The sequence below is a fragment of the Scyliorhinus torazame genome, chromosome 8 (assembly GCF_047496885.1).
Source record: "Scyliorhinus torazame isolate Kashiwa2021f chromosome 8, sScyTor2.1, whole genome shotgun sequence".
Classification (NCBI taxonomy): Eukaryota; Metazoa; Chordata; class Chondrichthyes; order Carcharhiniformes; family Scyliorhinidae; genus Scyliorhinus; species Scyliorhinus torazame.
Genome location: NC_092714.1, coordinates 25,190,653 through 25,206,950, shown reverse-complemented (window position 1 = coordinate 25,206,950; position 16,298 = coordinate 25,190,653). Strand labels below are relative to the sequence as shown.

General features: G+C 48.9%; 1 protein-coding gene across 4 annotated transcripts in view; it reads right to left on the bottom strand.

Moving 5' to 3' along the window:
* The window catches only part of prdm15 (PR domain containing 15), an 83,657-nt gene continuing 67,359 nt past the window's right edge, over positions 1-16,298 (bottom strand). For 2 of the 4 annotated variants that reach the window (XM_072513176.1, XM_072513177.1), the window contains exons 18-25: positions 15,291-15,460; positions 12,240-12,319; positions 11,009-11,128; positions 10,211-10,342; positions 7,564-7,647; positions 6,097-6,272; positions 2,541-2,792; positions 1-890 (exon numbers count right to left, since the gene is read on the bottom strand). In XM_072513176.1, the coding sequence (XP_072369277.1) occupies positions 363-890; positions 2,541-2,792; positions 6,097-6,272; positions 7,564-7,647; positions 10,211-10,342; positions 11,009-11,128; positions 12,240-12,319; positions 15,291-15,460 (1,542 nt within the window). In that variant the 3' untranslated portion in view covers positions 1-362. The remainder of the gene's footprint in view (positions 891-2,540; positions 2,793-6,096; positions 6,273-7,563; positions 7,648-10,210; positions 10,343-11,008; positions 11,129-12,239; positions 12,320-15,290; positions 15,461-16,298) is intronic. The other 2 variants (XM_072513178.1, XM_072513179.1) reach the window with 2 other exon arrangements.

Genomic DNA, 16,298 nt, shown 5'->3' with positions numbered 1-16,298 from the left:
TTTTGTTTTAGGATTTAATAAAAAAAAACGTTCACTTTAAACGGCTAAATATCACACTCAAGACATGGTTTCTGCCGTGTTCACGCACACACACACATGCCTCCCGAGCTGGGAAATTACAGAGTGGGGTGGAGTGAATGTGGAGGGGATTCTGTTGCTGCAGAGTGGGAAACGTCTGGAGCAGATCGACTCCAATCCAGAGTGCGCTGAAGCAAAGACAAAGTGCAAAAGACTTTTACACTTCCCTGCGTCAAGCCGCTGAATGTCAGTCACAGTTGACTTTGTGTTGGGGGTTTCTGATATTGGGGGGGGGGGGGGGACATTTCTTCACTTTTCTGTGGGTGGGGGTGTGAGGTGATTCTTCAATAGTTGAATATCTGTGGCTGGGCCGGTTGGGATTGCGGCGCCTGAATTTGCTCCTGCTGCTGCTGTTGTTGCGGTGTTGCTGGTGCTGTTGCCGGTGCAGTCTGGGCCTGCAGGATGTGGTGCGAACCATCTGCAGCTTGCGGCACGGCCCTCCAGGTCATGGTGTGCTGCTGCTCGCCGAGTGGGCTCTCCACCGGGGCGATGGAGTTGACAAAGGTGGTCAAGTTCATGGACTGGGTGAGGGAGTGGGCCTGCGGGGTGGATGCCGGCTGCGCCTCGATCTGGATCTCCATCGGCCGGCTGTGCACCACGGTGGAGCCGCTGATGGAGTCGAAGCTGACGGTCAGGATGGAGTCGAGCTGCATCTGCCGGTCCTGCAGCGTCAGGTTGGTCACCGTGATGGGCTGGAGGTTGGTGAAGTGGGTGCCGGCCACTGTGCTGATATTGGGCGAGACCGCAATGTTTGTGAGTCCGGCAGAGCTGGTTGCCGTGGTGGCGTTTGAGTCTCCAAGTGTCACAACCACCTGGAGCAAAACAAAACAAATTATACACCAGAAAGAAAAAAAACCTGCGTTTGTACAACACCTTTTATGACTCCAGAACATCCTCAAAGTGTTTTACAGTCAATAAACAGCTTTCCATGTGTGGTCCCTGCAGTAAGAAATGCAATGGATGGATATAAAAGATCGCAACAGAAAGGGAGTTCTCCTTGGTGCCTGGCCAATACTTAACCAGCAACTAAAAATCACTAAAAATTAATATTCATAGGGTCATGGTTAGTGAACAAGCTCGATTTCAATCATGCGGCCCACTGAGATGACGTAGGGTCACTGATGCGGCCCAGTCACTAGCCCATCCCTGGTCTCGATGGCAGTGGTCATGGATCTGTAAGGTGCTGTCTAAGGAGGTTTGGTAAGTTCCTGCAGTGCATCTTGTAGATAGTACACACGGCTGCTACTGTGCGTCGGTGGTGGAGGGAGTGAATGTTTGTGGAAGGGATGCCATTCAAGCGCGCTGCTTTGTCCTCTTAAGCTTCTTGTGTGTTATTGAAGATGCACATATCCAGGCAAGTGGGGAATATTCCATCACACTACTGACTTGTGCCTTGTAGGTTGTGGACAGGCTTTGAAGAGTCAGGAGGTAAATTAGTCACCACAGGATTCCGAGCCTCTGACCTGCTCTTGTAGCCACAGTATTTATATGGCTAGTCCAGTTCAATTTCTGGTCAATAGTAACTCCAGGATGTTGGAGATAAATATTAGCCATGATACCAGGGATACAACACTGCCCTTATTCAAAATAGTGTGATAGGACTTAGGTCCAACCTATTGTGCAAACAGCGTCTTAAAGGTCTCACCCGAAATACAGTACTTCCAACAGTACTTCCTCAGCACTGCACTGGAGTATCAGCCTAATTTTTTTACTCAACGGAATCTCTTTGTCAAGTAGCCAATTTAACTATCAAGTCTCCCTATCAGGGACCCAGTGCAAGGAGAGAATCACTCCGTCAGGGACCCTGTTTAAAGAGAGAGTCTCTCTGTCAGAGACCCAGTTTAAAGAACGTCTCCCTGTCAGGGTCCCAGTTAAAGAGGGGAACTCTGTCAGGGTCCCAGTTTAAAAAGCGAGTCTCTCCATCATTAAAAGAATAAAGAGTTTATGATGTTCGGGCGGGATAGTGGAGCTGAGTCCACAAAAGATCAGCCATGATCTCATTGAATGGCGGAGCAGGCTCGAGTGGCCAGATGGCCTACTCCTGTTCCTAGATCTTATGTTCTTATCAGCCGCCAGTTTAAAGAGAGAGTCTTGGGCAGCACGGTGGCACAGTGGTTAGCACTGCAGCCTCACGGCATCGAGGTCCCAGGTTCGATCCCGGCTCTGGATCACTGTCCATGTGGAGTTTGCACATTCTCCCCGTGTTTGCGTGGGTTTCGCCCCCACAACCCAAAGATGTGCAGGGTAGGCGGATTGGCCACGCTAAATTGCCCCTTAATTGGAAACAATTAATTGGATACTCTAAATTTTTTTAAAAAGAGAGTCTCTCCACCAGAGAGCCAGTTTAAAGAGAGAGTTTCTCCGTCAGGGACCCTGTTTACAGAGGGGGTCTCTCCGTCTCAGCATTTCCTGAGTATCACAAATGGATTCTAACCTGGTTTCTATCAGGATATCTCACTGACCTGACTCATGTTCTGTACAGCGGAATCGGTCTCGTCATCCACGGTTGCTGTGAAACCAGTTTCTTTATCTATGTAAGTGTACATCGCGGCCTCTTCAGCAGCCGTCGCGGATTCATCATCTTCCACTTCATCATCGTCGTCCTCTTCCTCCAGCTCCTCTTCTTCAGTCTTCCACTTTTTCCTTAGTCCGCGTTCCATTCCCTTCACCTGGTCCATTTCTGCGAGCACGCTCTCATGTAAGCTGATGTCCTGCTACACCAAGAAAGGGTAAAATATGTCAGTGGAGTACCAAACCTACCGCATCCATACCAGGCAACAATCAATGACCCCGACACGCAGAAGGCTACAGCACAGGAGGCCATACAATCCATTCTGCCTGTACTGGCTCTTTGAAATAACGATCTGATAAATCCCACTCCCCAGTTCTTTCTACATGGCCTTGCAAATCTTTCCTTTTCAACTATTTATCCAGTTCTCTATTGAAAGTCGAATTGTGAAATCCATTTGTGAGGAAGCAGTTTGAGCGCGGATGGGGAAAACGGTGGTGAAGTGGTTGTGTTTTCATTGCTGTGATTTGGGTTCAAATCCAGCCCGGACAAGAGGCCAACAGCAATCTCCTTCTGCTGGTTCAGTTCCTAAACGTTCCTGCCCTTAGGATAATAATAATAACCTTTATTGTTGCAAGTAGGCTTACATTAACACTGCAATTAAGTTACGGTGAAAATCCCCTAGTCGCCACACTCCGGCGCCTATTCGGGTAGGTTCAGAATGTCCAAATTGCCTAACGAGCTAAATTACCTACAAGTCTTTTGGGACTTGTGGGAGGAAACCAGAGCACCCGGAGGAAACCCACGCAGACACAGGGAGAACATGCAGACTCCGCACAGACAGTGACCCAAGCCGGGAATCGAACCTGGGACCCTGGCGCTGTGTGCCAACAGTGCTAACCACTGTGCTACCTTGCCCATAGGTACCGGGCAGCAACCCCACTCGGATAAAAACGCAGAATGGCTGGTGAGGATAACGAGGAAAATAACGTACAAGGCGAAGGGGAAGGAACAGGGAAAGTGGGATTAATCTGATGGTTTTATCAAAGAGCAGGGCAGGGTTCAGTGGGCCGAATGGCCTTCTGTGTTGTATCACTCTATGATTTTAGTACACAGACATGAACTGGCCGTGATCTTTCATGGATAAAGGGGACTTATAACTATATGATTGTTGTACATTTTTAAATGTTAAAAGTCAGATGAGTGATCTTCAAACTGGGTTCATAATACCGTTAGATTTCTGCATTTGTTGACGTACTGACTTGTTGGGCTGAGTTCTTCCAGCTGTGTGTTGGCTCCCCAGAGGCGGGCGTGCAATTAAGATGATTAAGGTCCCATTTGGGGAAATTTGGGGAGCTTGCTGGTAGAGTAGCCACGTGCAGAGGCCCCCAGCTCAATGGAGTTAGGGGCCTGAATGTGACAGGCTGGGAGGGGCTATCGGTCTGAGGTTCCATCCCACAATCGCTCTCTCAAAGTTGTTGATATAAATACACAGCTTTGAGGACACCTCCATGTTGAGACATCTTGCAGATCCAGACCTCCCTCGGCCGTGCCCAGCTCTCCCAGTGAGACTGTCGAGGCTGCAGAGTGGCTGGCTACCCTTAACAGGAAAACAAGTGCAAAGCCGACCAATTAGAAGACCACCTTCCCTGTAATTTGTACTGTTTACCATGACCAGCAAACCATGTCCATAAGTTTTGGGCATGCCTGAAACTTGAGGAGTTCTGGCGGGGGTTTGCCAAGGCAATGTCCAAGGTGCTAGGTACGCAGGTGGTGCTGAGTCCAGAGGTAGCGATCTTTGGCGTGTCGGAAGACCCGGGAGTGAAAGAGGCCGACGTTCTGGCCTTTGCCTCCCTGGCAGCCCGGAGATGGATCCTGTTACTGTGGAGGGACTCGAAGCCCCCGAGTGTACAGACCTGGGTTAGTGGCATGGCTGGGTTTCTCAGCCTTGAGAAAATAAAGTTTGCCTTCAGAGGATCAGTGTTAGGGTTCTCCCGGAGGTGGCAGTCGTTCGTCGACTTTCTTGGATATTTTGAATAAAAATATTTTTTTTAAAGAGTAATGGTGACAGTGGCTACTATCATTGATGGTTATAAAAATCCATCTGGTTCACTGATGTCCTTACCTGGTCCGACCTACATGTGACTGCAGACTACAACCATGTACTCTTAGCTGTCCTCTGAAATGTTCAGGTTAAGGGCAATTAGGGATGGGCAACAAGATGCGGGCTTTGCCAATGACCCCTACATCTCACGGCACGGTAGCACAGTGGTTAGCACTGTTGCTTCACAGCGCCAGGAACCTGGGTTCGATTCCCGGCTTGGGTCACTGTCTGTGCGGAGTCTGCACGTTCTCCCCGTGTCTGCGTGGGTTTCCTCCGGGTGCTCCGGTTTCCTCACACAAGTCCCAAAAGATGTGCTTTTAGGTGAATTGGACATTCTGAATTTTCCTTCAGTGAATCAGAACAGGCGCCGGATAGTGGTGACTAGGGGATTGTCACAATAACTTCATTGCAGTGTTAATGTAAGCCTACTTGTGACAATAATAAAGATTATTATGAAATCATTAAAAAAAAACTAATCGTATATTGTTGTTCCTTGGTGTTTGACTCTTCCACCCAATGGAAACGGTTCCTCCCAAATAGGAAAACTTTCTCTATTGTGTCTAGACCTCTCATAATTTCGAATACCTCTATCAAACCTCTTCTCAACCTTCTCTTCTGCAGGTTAAACAAGCACAGATTCTCCAACCAATGCATAAAACGGAACTTCCTCATCTCTGGATAAATTCTCATCCATCTTTCCTCCAACTTCTCAAACCTTCATATCCTTTCTAAAATACGGTGCCCAGAACTGGGCACAATAGGTCAGCTGAGGTCAAACCTGTGTTTTATATAAGTCAATCGAGCTTCTTTGATTTGGTGCTCTATGCCTCCATTCATGATATCATCAGCAGGAGCTCCTGCTTATGAATCAATCTATTCCTCTCAACCTCTCTGTTCGAATGTCTCAATGCTCGTGGTATCTCACCGTTTGACTCTTCATCTCTATCACCACAGTTTGTAGGATTTCAAAATGAAGCAGGCTTGCTCGTTTGCACCATTTCAAGGGATGAGCACTCAATGATAGTGGGCACTGGAAGCTTCTGTAACGCATCAGTTAGTATCCAGCCAAGCTATGGTTGAATGTACAGCTATTCTGCACAGTATCTGCTCTATTCGTTCATCCCTGTGACAACTGCACACCAGGATTGTCACTGGGCTATGCTGTCGGGGTCACAATGTTTCACTGAGTGATAATGTAATAAATTTACAGAGTGGGGGGCAAAGGATTGATGTCTCTTATACCAATGTGCAATCTACAACCTGCCATAATATGGATGTTGACGCCCTCCCTGCCTCCCCCTGCTTGCACCTCCTCTCCCCCACTCCCCCTCCCCAATCTCCAACAACGGGCTGGTCCCAACACCACAGCCAGTAGTCAGTGAGACCACCCCTAAACACCTCTCACCTCAGGGTGTTTGCGCCTCATGTGTCTGTTCATCGAAGCTCGCGTGGAAACCTTTGTGCCGCACAGGTGGCAGTTCTGGGCCTCCACCTTTTTATGGGTCAGCTGTATGTGTTTGAAGAGCATGTACTCCGTGACAAACTTCTTCTCGCAGACACTGCAGGTCCACTGCTTTCCAACTGAGGAAGTGAAGGTGGGGAAAGAGAGAGAGACAAAAGCGGAAAGGGTTTAAAGTGGGATTGCTGCTGATTGAAATTGGTGCTGACAAAATAATTAATTAATGAATAACTGATGATGGGAACACCTCAAATAAGATTAGCAATATATCTATGATCTGTTACTTTAATGTAATTTTCTGGACTCATTCCTGTCAGTCCACAATACATCCTACAGATAAACAACTTGAGCAAATTGGATTCCTGCTTGTAACCCAATCCCAGTTTTACTTATTCCACATATATGGGCCGGGATTCTCCGATCCCGCGGGCAAGTTCTGACGCCAGCGTCAAAAGCAGCGTGGGCCACTCCGGCGTCAACGGGCCTCCAGGCCCAGGCATGCACTCCTTCCTAGGGGACAAGTACGGTGCTGGAGTGGTGTCCGCTGCTCCGGCAGTCGAAAGCCAACGCGCCACGACCTGTGGGGGTCCGGGCATGAGCGTCACAGCCGGCATGGGTCCGTGCATGTTCGCCACGACTGGCGCGAGTCCGCGCATGCGCGTGGGTTCCCGTCTCCGCGCCGGCCCCCGGGCGATATGGCGGAGTCCTACAGGGGCCCAGCGCGGAGGAACATAGGCCCCCCCACGGAATTAGCCCGCCCACCGATCGGTAGGCTCCGATTGCGGGGCAGGCCACTGTGGAGTCCCCCCCAGAGTCGGATCCCCCCGCCCCCCCACCAGGACGGCCCCCGCAGCCAGAACTCCGAGGTCCCGCTGGGTGGGACCATACGTAACCCAAGCAGGCAGGACTCGGCCGAACTCGGCGGGCACTTGGCCCGTCGAGGCGCGGGGAATTGCTAGGGGGGCGCTTTCACCGGCCCCTGCAGCGCCGGAAAATTAGCGCCAGAGAATCGGCAGCCCGGCGTCGGAGCGGCGTGGCGCGATTCTTGCACCCCCCGGCGATTCTCCGACCCAGTGTGGGATCGGAGAATCCCGGCCACAGTATCTGTACCACAAATGAAATTCCCAGTCTACAACTCACTCTTAGTTAGCGTTTATTCTGCACTTACTCACCATCCTAGAGCTCAGAACGACTCCATTCGGCCCATCACGCCTCTGCTAGGCACAACTCATTATCCCGCTCTGCTGCTCTTTCCCCACGTCCACGCAACGTTTTCCCTCCCCTTTCTCAATAAAATCAACCAGCTTCCCCTCAAACGTTATTTCGCCCTCTAAAAATCGTTAACTTCCCCAGTGACTGATACAACACCACCACACTTGCTTGAATGCGATTGGTTGAATTAGGCAGACATACCTGTGTGAAGGAGTTTATGGTTCTCCATGCTGTTCCTCTCGCTGAATGTTTTCCCACACAGTTCACACATGAAGTCCTTCACACCTGCATAGAATATTTGAAAAATTGTACATGTTAAAAAATAAAGCAGTGTCTTGTTGGCACACGTTCACAGAGTTATGTCACACCAAGTAGCATGCATGGAAACCAGGGATTCTTTTCAAAACACGATGGTCAGGATTCTCCGTTTCAGAGACTAGTGTTGATGCTAGGACAGAATCGGTGGACTTCTACGACAGCGAAATTGACAACGGTCCCGGAGCGATTCCGGAACCGTTAGCGGGCTTAGGTGCGCCACGTGGAACACGGGCGATTCCAATGAAAAACGCTGTCAGACTCTCCCGGGTCGGGATTGGCACTCGAGAGGCTGACCAGATGCAGCCGCATATTAGCACTCCACTGCCCACACAAAGTCATCCCAGCAAACAAGATGGTACTGGTTGTGCTGGAGCACATCCATCAGTTGATGGGTTGGCTGGGGCCAGAGGGTGCCTAGGAGGGATGGCCTGGGGGAGACACCCACACCACCTGTGGTGTTAGGTTGACAGTGGGCGGTCAGCGGCATGCGCAGCCACATGCCCTTTCAGGTCAGCGGCACAACTGTCGACACACTATCGCGATGTTGGACACTTTTCGTACCCCCCTCTCTCCCCTCTCAGCAGCCAGGGAGCCTATTGCCGGATTTTTAAAACCACAAGTGAAATTGCCGTTGGTAATTTCTCCTGGCGGAGTTGGAGCATCGGGAGACCTGGAGAATACCGGGTCAGGTCTGCTAATGATATGCCAATGACATTTACTGTGTGTGTGGTGTAGAATGCATTGATGCCCTTGTCGAGGCACCGGAGCATGGCATTCTGTCGGGCGCCCGGCGCCGGCCATGATTCTCGCCCCATGCACGATTCTCCGTCCAATTGAGTTTTCCCATTCCGGGGTCAGTCGACAGAGCATCCCGCCCTATAATTCCAATAATGTCTTATTGTCTTCAGTCTTCATGCTTGCTTTTAATTCCCTCCATCACTTGACCGCTCCCTAACTTTGTAATCTGCTCCAGCCCGACAACTCTGAGATTCCTCTATTTCCGGCCTCCTACGCAGCCACAATTTCTAATTTTCCCTCATTGGCAGCCATGCCTTCAGCTGCCAAGGTACAAAACACCCATAGAAACATACATAGAAAACAGGAGCAGGAGGAGGCCATTCAGCCCATCCAGTCTGCTCCGCCATTCATTATGATCATGGCTGATCATCAACTTCAATACCCTGATCCCACCTTCCCCCATATCCCTTGATCCCTTTAGCCCCAAGACCTCCATCTAATTCCTTCTTGAAATTACACAATGTTTTGGCCTCAACTACTTTCTGTGGTAGCGAATTCCACAGATTAACCATTGTCTGGGCGAAGAAATGTCTCCTCACCTCAGTCATAAAATCCTTATCCTAAAACAATGACCCCCTAGTTCTGGACTCCCCCACCATCGGGGATATTTTTTCTGAATCTACCCAGTCTCATCCTGTTAGAACTTTGTAAGTTTCTATGAGATCCCCTCTCACTCTTCGAAACTCCAATGAATATAATCCTAACCGACTTAGTCTCTCTTCATATGACAGTCCCGCCATCCCAGGAATCAGCCTGGTAAACCTTTGCTGCACTCCCTCCATAGCAAGAAGCTCCTTCATCAGATAAAGACACCAAAACTGCACACAATGCTCCAGGCGTGGCCTCACGAAAGCCCTGTACAATTGCTGTAAAATTTCCCTATTCCTATACTCAAAACAATGGAATTCAATCTCTAAACCTCTCTCCTCCTCGAGATGTTCCTTAAAATCTAGCTCTTTGACCAAGTTTTTGGTAACTTGTCCCAATTTTATTTTGTCAATGCCCCCATGAAGCACATCAGGGCATTTTTTATGGTAAAGATATTGTTATGTTTCCTACTGGAGTGAAAAACAGTGTGGTGATCCTCTACGTCACCTGATCCCCAATCTGCACATCTTTTAATGATGCATCAGGCATGGGTATGGAATGGTGAAGCTGTCCATCATGAAATATTCAACTCCCACCTGTGGATAGGGTGAGTGAGAGTTGACTGGGGGCCAATTACTGTCTCCACTTCAAAAGTACCTCACTGTGTCCTCAGGAAGATAAGCACATTTAATAATTGTAAACCTAAGAACGGGAGCTTTTTGTCAGACAAGAGTATAAAAAGACATACAGGCTGGAATTCTCTGCTGCGAGCGAGGAGGGAGAATTTGGCATTCGGCCAAATCTCCCATTCCCTGCAGCCGGGTTGGAGAATCCCGCTGCCATGGACGGATGGAGAATCCCGCTCATAACTCCATCCACCTGTGTTGATCTTAAGATACAGATCAGCCCCAATGGCTGAAACGACTTGAGGAGCTGAATGGCCCAACCCTGTTCCTAGTTAGAACAGACTCCCTTATTCACATGACACAGATACGGAGCAGGTCAACCATTAAAACTTTGATAAACCTAGTCTCGGGTAGTCCGTGGGCCTCCCTGACCCAGGAGATTCACAGCGCTCTGATGGAGAAACAGATGGAAGTCATACTGGCTTTGGTCTTAGCCTAGATGCTCCGTCAGTAATTACCCGTGTGCCTCTTGTAGTGTTTGAGCATGTTGACCTTCTGTGCAAACTTCCGATGGCATTCCTTGCACTCATACTCTTTGATCCCCTTGTGGAGTTTCATGTGATGTCTTAGGGCATGCTTGGTTTTCATCCCTAGACACAGAACGGCAAAGAGACGGACATCATTACAAAATTAACAGGCCGTGAATAGGATGGAAAATCAGAATTCCCCGACCTTAATGAGTAGACAAAGGAACGGAATTGTGTATCTGATCAGACAGGGGATTATCAAGGTATTAATGCGCCTGTTTCATTCACGTGAGGAAGAGTACAGTAAACGTGGGTGGCAGTGGATGGGAGAGGAGAGTCTGACATTAAGGGAATTGTGCATCGGTTGTGAAAGTTATTAACCTGATGTCTCTAACGGCCTTTAAAAAGTCATTAGTTACAATTTTTAGTAATTCTCCAAGGTGACAGCATGGTCAGAAGGAGAGGACAAGAGAAGAAGCGGTACAGAGAGAGAGAGAGATAGCCACAGAAAGGCAGCGCACCTGAGCACACAAAGCACTTTGGGAGGCGCTGACGTCTTGAAAGGTGCTTTAAAAATGTAAATGCTTTTCTTCTAGAAGACAGAGTCAACTGCGATTACACCTCCGATATTAACACTGAGCAAATAGCTTCTACTCTCCTTCCCCATTCTAACACCTGCAGGAGGCTGCCCGAAACCTTGCTTAACTCCACCGTGCAGCTTGAGGTTTACAAGCATCAGTTCCTCGGGTATCGGGCGGGGTTAAGGGGTGTGGGGGGGGGTCCTCTCACCTTTCCCGCATTCTGCACACAGATAGTCCCGGACATTGTCATGCACCCTCATATGTTCCTTTAGCATATCCCGCCGGGCAAAAGACTTCCCACACTGTTCGCAGGTGTGGCTCTTCACTCCTAAACAGCGAGGAATATGATAAAAAAAAGTACGACCAGGGAAGGAAACACAAGAGAAGAAAGCCACTTTCCAACGCTCGCCAACACACGGTGACTGGAGTCAATTTACTGCCAGAGTTGGATTGACCGTTGACGTAACAAAGTCCAAGGGATAGTTTGAGGCCAGCTGTATTGATGGAAATGGGCCTTTCCTGTCACAGTTAGTTATGGACTATACCATAATATGAACAAATTTGGGACTAACTTTGGGATCAATCACGCTTTGCCCTGGATGGCGGTAAGCGTTTTGGGCACCTCCAAAGCAACCTCACATCATCTAACTCAAAGTAAGCTGGGGATTTTCAGAAGGAAGGAGTATCTAATTAAATCTCTGTTGCTCTGCCCGTATTCTGACTGCATTTGGTAATGTGGACCAGCCATTGCCACTACTACCCTTAAAACGGTCGACAATCGGGAAACAATGATCGGACAGGCAAGCCCACTCCGCCTTTCGTTTGATGCTTCCTCACATGAACAAGACTAAAAACTTGTTCAGTCATCCCCTTGTACGGGAATCTGCTGGCTTGGGAAACTCTACCTGTTGTCGAAGACCGCATCCTGTAAATTGCAACCTAAGTGCCCGTGAGCAGCAACAACGGGAACGGTAAGTCAGGGTTATGCCAATAATTCCATATCCCAAGCGGATTAGAATAAAAGCAAACCGCTTTCCCCAGTCATTGGATGGGATTTTCCGATTATTCCCGCTGGCTAAAATTTCGGGTCCTGCTGAAGGCGACCCCCTCCCCCTTTTGCAAGTCACACAAAACGTCCTAGACAGACATCTGCAGGACCGTAAGATCCTGCCGATGGCCAATGATGAGCTGCCTCCACCGCTGGGAAACACGTCGCGGGGTGGGGGGGGGCAGAAAATCCCGCCCAATTTCAAGATCTCTCAAACAATTTCACGCACTCTCCCTCCTCAAAACATAGAATCTTACGAAAGAGGAATCCAGATTAAGGGAAATTAATCGAAAGTCTAATCCTGATTGTGTTTTCCATTTTCTCAGCTGGGGGACAGCGGGTTCGTTGGAACAGGAAGAGCTCAGGTCATTTAGACAATGCCATAGCTTACCTGTGTGGATTATTTTGTGACGTTCCAAGTTCCCCGTACTGTTAAAGATCCTTCCACAGATATCACAGGGATGGATGTACCTGGAACAGAAATTGTAACCACACAATTCAGCAGAGAGCGCGTGGGCCAGTCGGGAACGAACCCTGCACGTTACAGACCCACGAGGGATGAGATTCGACCTTTGGAAATCGTAACAACGAGAAAACACTCTCACCAATAAGAAGGTCGTGGGCAGGATTCTCCGTCCTTTCACTCCAATCAAGCTGCAGGGGGAGGGAGATTTGGCTGAGGGCCAAATTCTCCATCCACGCGAAGCAGGGGTAGTGAGGCGGATTCGCAACGGAGAATCCTAGCCTATACAGAGGCACTGGAGAAGGTGCAAAAGCGATTAACTGGTTGTTATAACCTGCCTGCTTACCATTGGTTGGGGACTAATGACAATCCCACAATCCTGTGGGAGTATGAGCTTCCCCAATGAGGGGGGTGGAGAAACCATTAGTAAACTCCAAGTATAAATAAAGCTGGCCAGTTTGGAACCAGCAGGAAGGAGTGTGCAGCAAGGGAAGTTGCTGTTGCTGCTGCTGTTATATTATATATATATATATATATATAAAGTTATTGTAAATAAATGTTATTACTTTGTATCCTTAAAACTCGTGCTGGATTCTTCGTGGCCCTCACAAAACTGGTATAACAGAACTGAGAGGTTAGAACCATCAGGATAGAGTGAAGATGCCAGCACTCTTTTTACTAGGGAAGGCCAAGAGTGATCTGATAGCGGTCTTTCAGATCATGAACCAGTGCGATACATTGGATTGGAGAAGATGGTTTTCCCTTGCATGAGAGGCCAGAACGAGTGCCCACACATGTAAAATAATCACTAGTAAATTCAATAGGGAATTCAGTAGAAACTTCTTTACCCAGAGAGTGGTTGGAATATGGAACTGGTTACCATAAATAGAAATGAATAATTGAGATGCATTTAAGGGGAAGCTAGATGAACACATGATGAACACAGGAGAAAGAATAGATTAGAAGGTTACGTTGATGGGATTAGATGAAGGGTGAGGCTTGTCTGGGGCATTATCACCATCCTGGACCGGCTGGGCCGTATAGGCTGTTTCTGAGTTGTAAACACTCTAATTTCGATGTCTATTCGCCTCTGATTCTGACGACAGTACTTGATGAGATACATTTCTATGACCGTCAGTCATCCTCTTGCACCTAGCCAAATGGCCATGTGTGTCCAGACAGTGACTGTCAGCTATTAAGGCACTTTGAAGGTAGGGTAGGGCTGATGACCGAGATTGTAGCAGAGCAAAGACCTGCACATTTCAGTGAGGAAACATGAGCATCAGGAATTTGACCAATCTCCCATCTCATGGACCTGGGCTACAATGCTTTATATAGGTCCACTAAAAACAAAATGCCGCAGCATGGCAGTTTTCCGTAACCTCACATTAAGCATTTTCAGTCTATGCCCGGCAGTAGCTAGACTGAGAATTAAGACCTCAGCATAAATCACAGGTTTCAGTTCGGGGAGTGCTACAGCTCAAGCCCATTCCCCACTCCAAGGGCGGGATTTACCGACCACCCCGCCGTGTGTGCTTCGGCAGGGAGACGGCCCGCCAGCAGGATCTACCAGTCCCGCCGTAAAGCACCCCTCGTCGCCAGGAAACCCGTGCGGCGGCGCGGGAGCGGAATTTCCCGCCGGTGTGAACAGCTGGTAAATCCCGCCCGAGGTATGTAAGAGCATCCAGCAGCTCAATGATAAACTATCTGGTCATTAACACATTGCTGTTTGTGGAATCTTGCTGTGCTCAAATCGGCAGCTACAGTTCCAACACTGACTACACTTCAAAAATACTCTAAGGCATCCTGCCATTGTGCTTTTTAAACGCACTATTCTTTAAGTTTAAAATCTACAAGGCCCCTTTTCTGCAGAGCTTGTCCAGTTAGCGTGTCTCTTGGCATTTTCTTCTTTGTAATATGTCCAGATTGGGATACTCCTTACCTGGAGCTGCAAGTGAAGCTGATTCAAAGAGAGCACAATTCAATGCGTTGGTTCTCTCTGCCCTGTGGTATTTTCTTCCATTACCTCCCACATGGTTCCATGATCACGTTACAGGGCCTTGCCCCAGTAGTTACTACTGGCGCGATTCAACCCAAAAAATTCGATGCCCGATTGCGGGCCCATTTGGCGGGGTGTTTCCCGGCAGCTGAAGCTCGCCAGCACATTGACGCCTCACAGATCGAGGCGACAATTTGGAAGATTGCCTCAATCTTCCCCGCTTCCCCCTCCCTTCAGGGCCCCCCACCCCCCCACCGGGAGAATCCAGCGAACGAATGGGTCATTGAAATATGCTCATCTGGATCACGCCTAGTGATGGCGAGATCCAGATCGCGACGCCTTGCGAGATCCCACTGGATCGTGAGAACCCTAAAAGTGCCTGACAATAGAGTCCTTCGTCAGGGCGGGAATCACAAAGCAAATCCAATCCTGTCCTCCACAGTTCCACACACATCCAAATTTCTGGTATTGGGCCTCTGAACAATTTCCATCTATCAATGGATGTACCATTGACCAATACGGTATTGTTAATGACTCAGCGAGCAACTTGGTGCAACAGGGAGAGAAGGGGAGGTCTAGTGATCACTGGATGATGGTAAATGGAACCCTTGGCATTCGAGTTCAGATACCTGTGCAAGTTAAAGCCTTATCTAGCAGAGTAGTCTCAGTTAGACAAGAAGCTCAGAAGTGGTGACACGCTGTACAGTTTGAACTACTTCTACTCCCGGAGCACTCCTGGTCCCTCTGAGCCTTGTCTTGATGCCAAACAGCAGGTCAGTTATCTGGACCCAAGACTTGGAAAGTCCCTCTGCCGGGAGAGAGTGTTAATTCTGTACAAGATCCTACCCAAATGGCTAGTGTGGCACTTTCGTTGGAGACCCTCGAGTATAACGATAGATTTCCCCAGCTGACACATGTACGAATGTATGTGTACACACACACACACACACACACACACACACACACACACACTCACTCACTTTTGCACGTTGGGGTCAGAGTCTGGCAGCTCCTCCCTGTGAATGACCATGTGAGCGTGATAGGTAGCCTTCAGTGCAAAGCGACGATTGCAGATTGTACAACCATAGCCCTTCTCCTTGTGAATCTCCATCAAATGTTTCAAATACTGACTCCCCTTAGCAAACGTGGCCTGTAACAGGAACAAAATGGATCAGCGTTTAGTGACATCCTGGTCCGATTATTATATCAGGATTCCTATATGGTCATCTGAGGTTTAATCAGATAAGCAGTATATCAGAATATAGTACATGTATAGGTGTGTGTATGCCGGCTCTGGTGACAGAGCGGTGTGTGCAGTCGCCTCTATTTTTACTCTCCAAAGAGGAGAGAAAATAGCAATTTGCAGAGAAATTCTGCTACAAAACCCAAACTTACTTTATGGGGGAGTGTGGAGGTCAGGAACTGATGGGCCTTGGAGCTTTTGTACATGCGCAGACTAGGAGTGGGATGCACGTGCCCAGACTAGGAGTAGGCTGCACGTGCGCAGACCAGGAATGAACTGCACGTGTGCAGACCAGGAGTGAACTGCACGTGCGCAGACCAGGAGTGAACTGCACATGCGCAGACCAGGAGTGAACTGCACGTGCGCAGACCAGGAGTGGGCTGCACATGCGCAGGCCAGGAGTGGACTGCACACGCGCAGACCAGGAGTGGACTGCACACGCGCAGACCAGGAATGGGCTGCACATGCACAGACCACTATTTTAATTTTTGCTTAGGTCCAGTGAGCTTGTGCATAAAAGTCTATAAACCCAGGTCAAGGCGGAGCCATGAAAGACTAGCACCTCAGGACGGGGACAGAGAGAAGGGACGGAGAGAGGTCCAAAAAATAAGTTCCAGGTAAGGGACAGAGACGGGGGACAGAAACAAGTTAAGTTAAGGATAACGAGAGTTGAAATTGGCTTGTGAGTTGGTGCTAGAGTGTAGACTTGGAAATCCAGGGGAACAGAATCTCGGGAGTCTGCGAG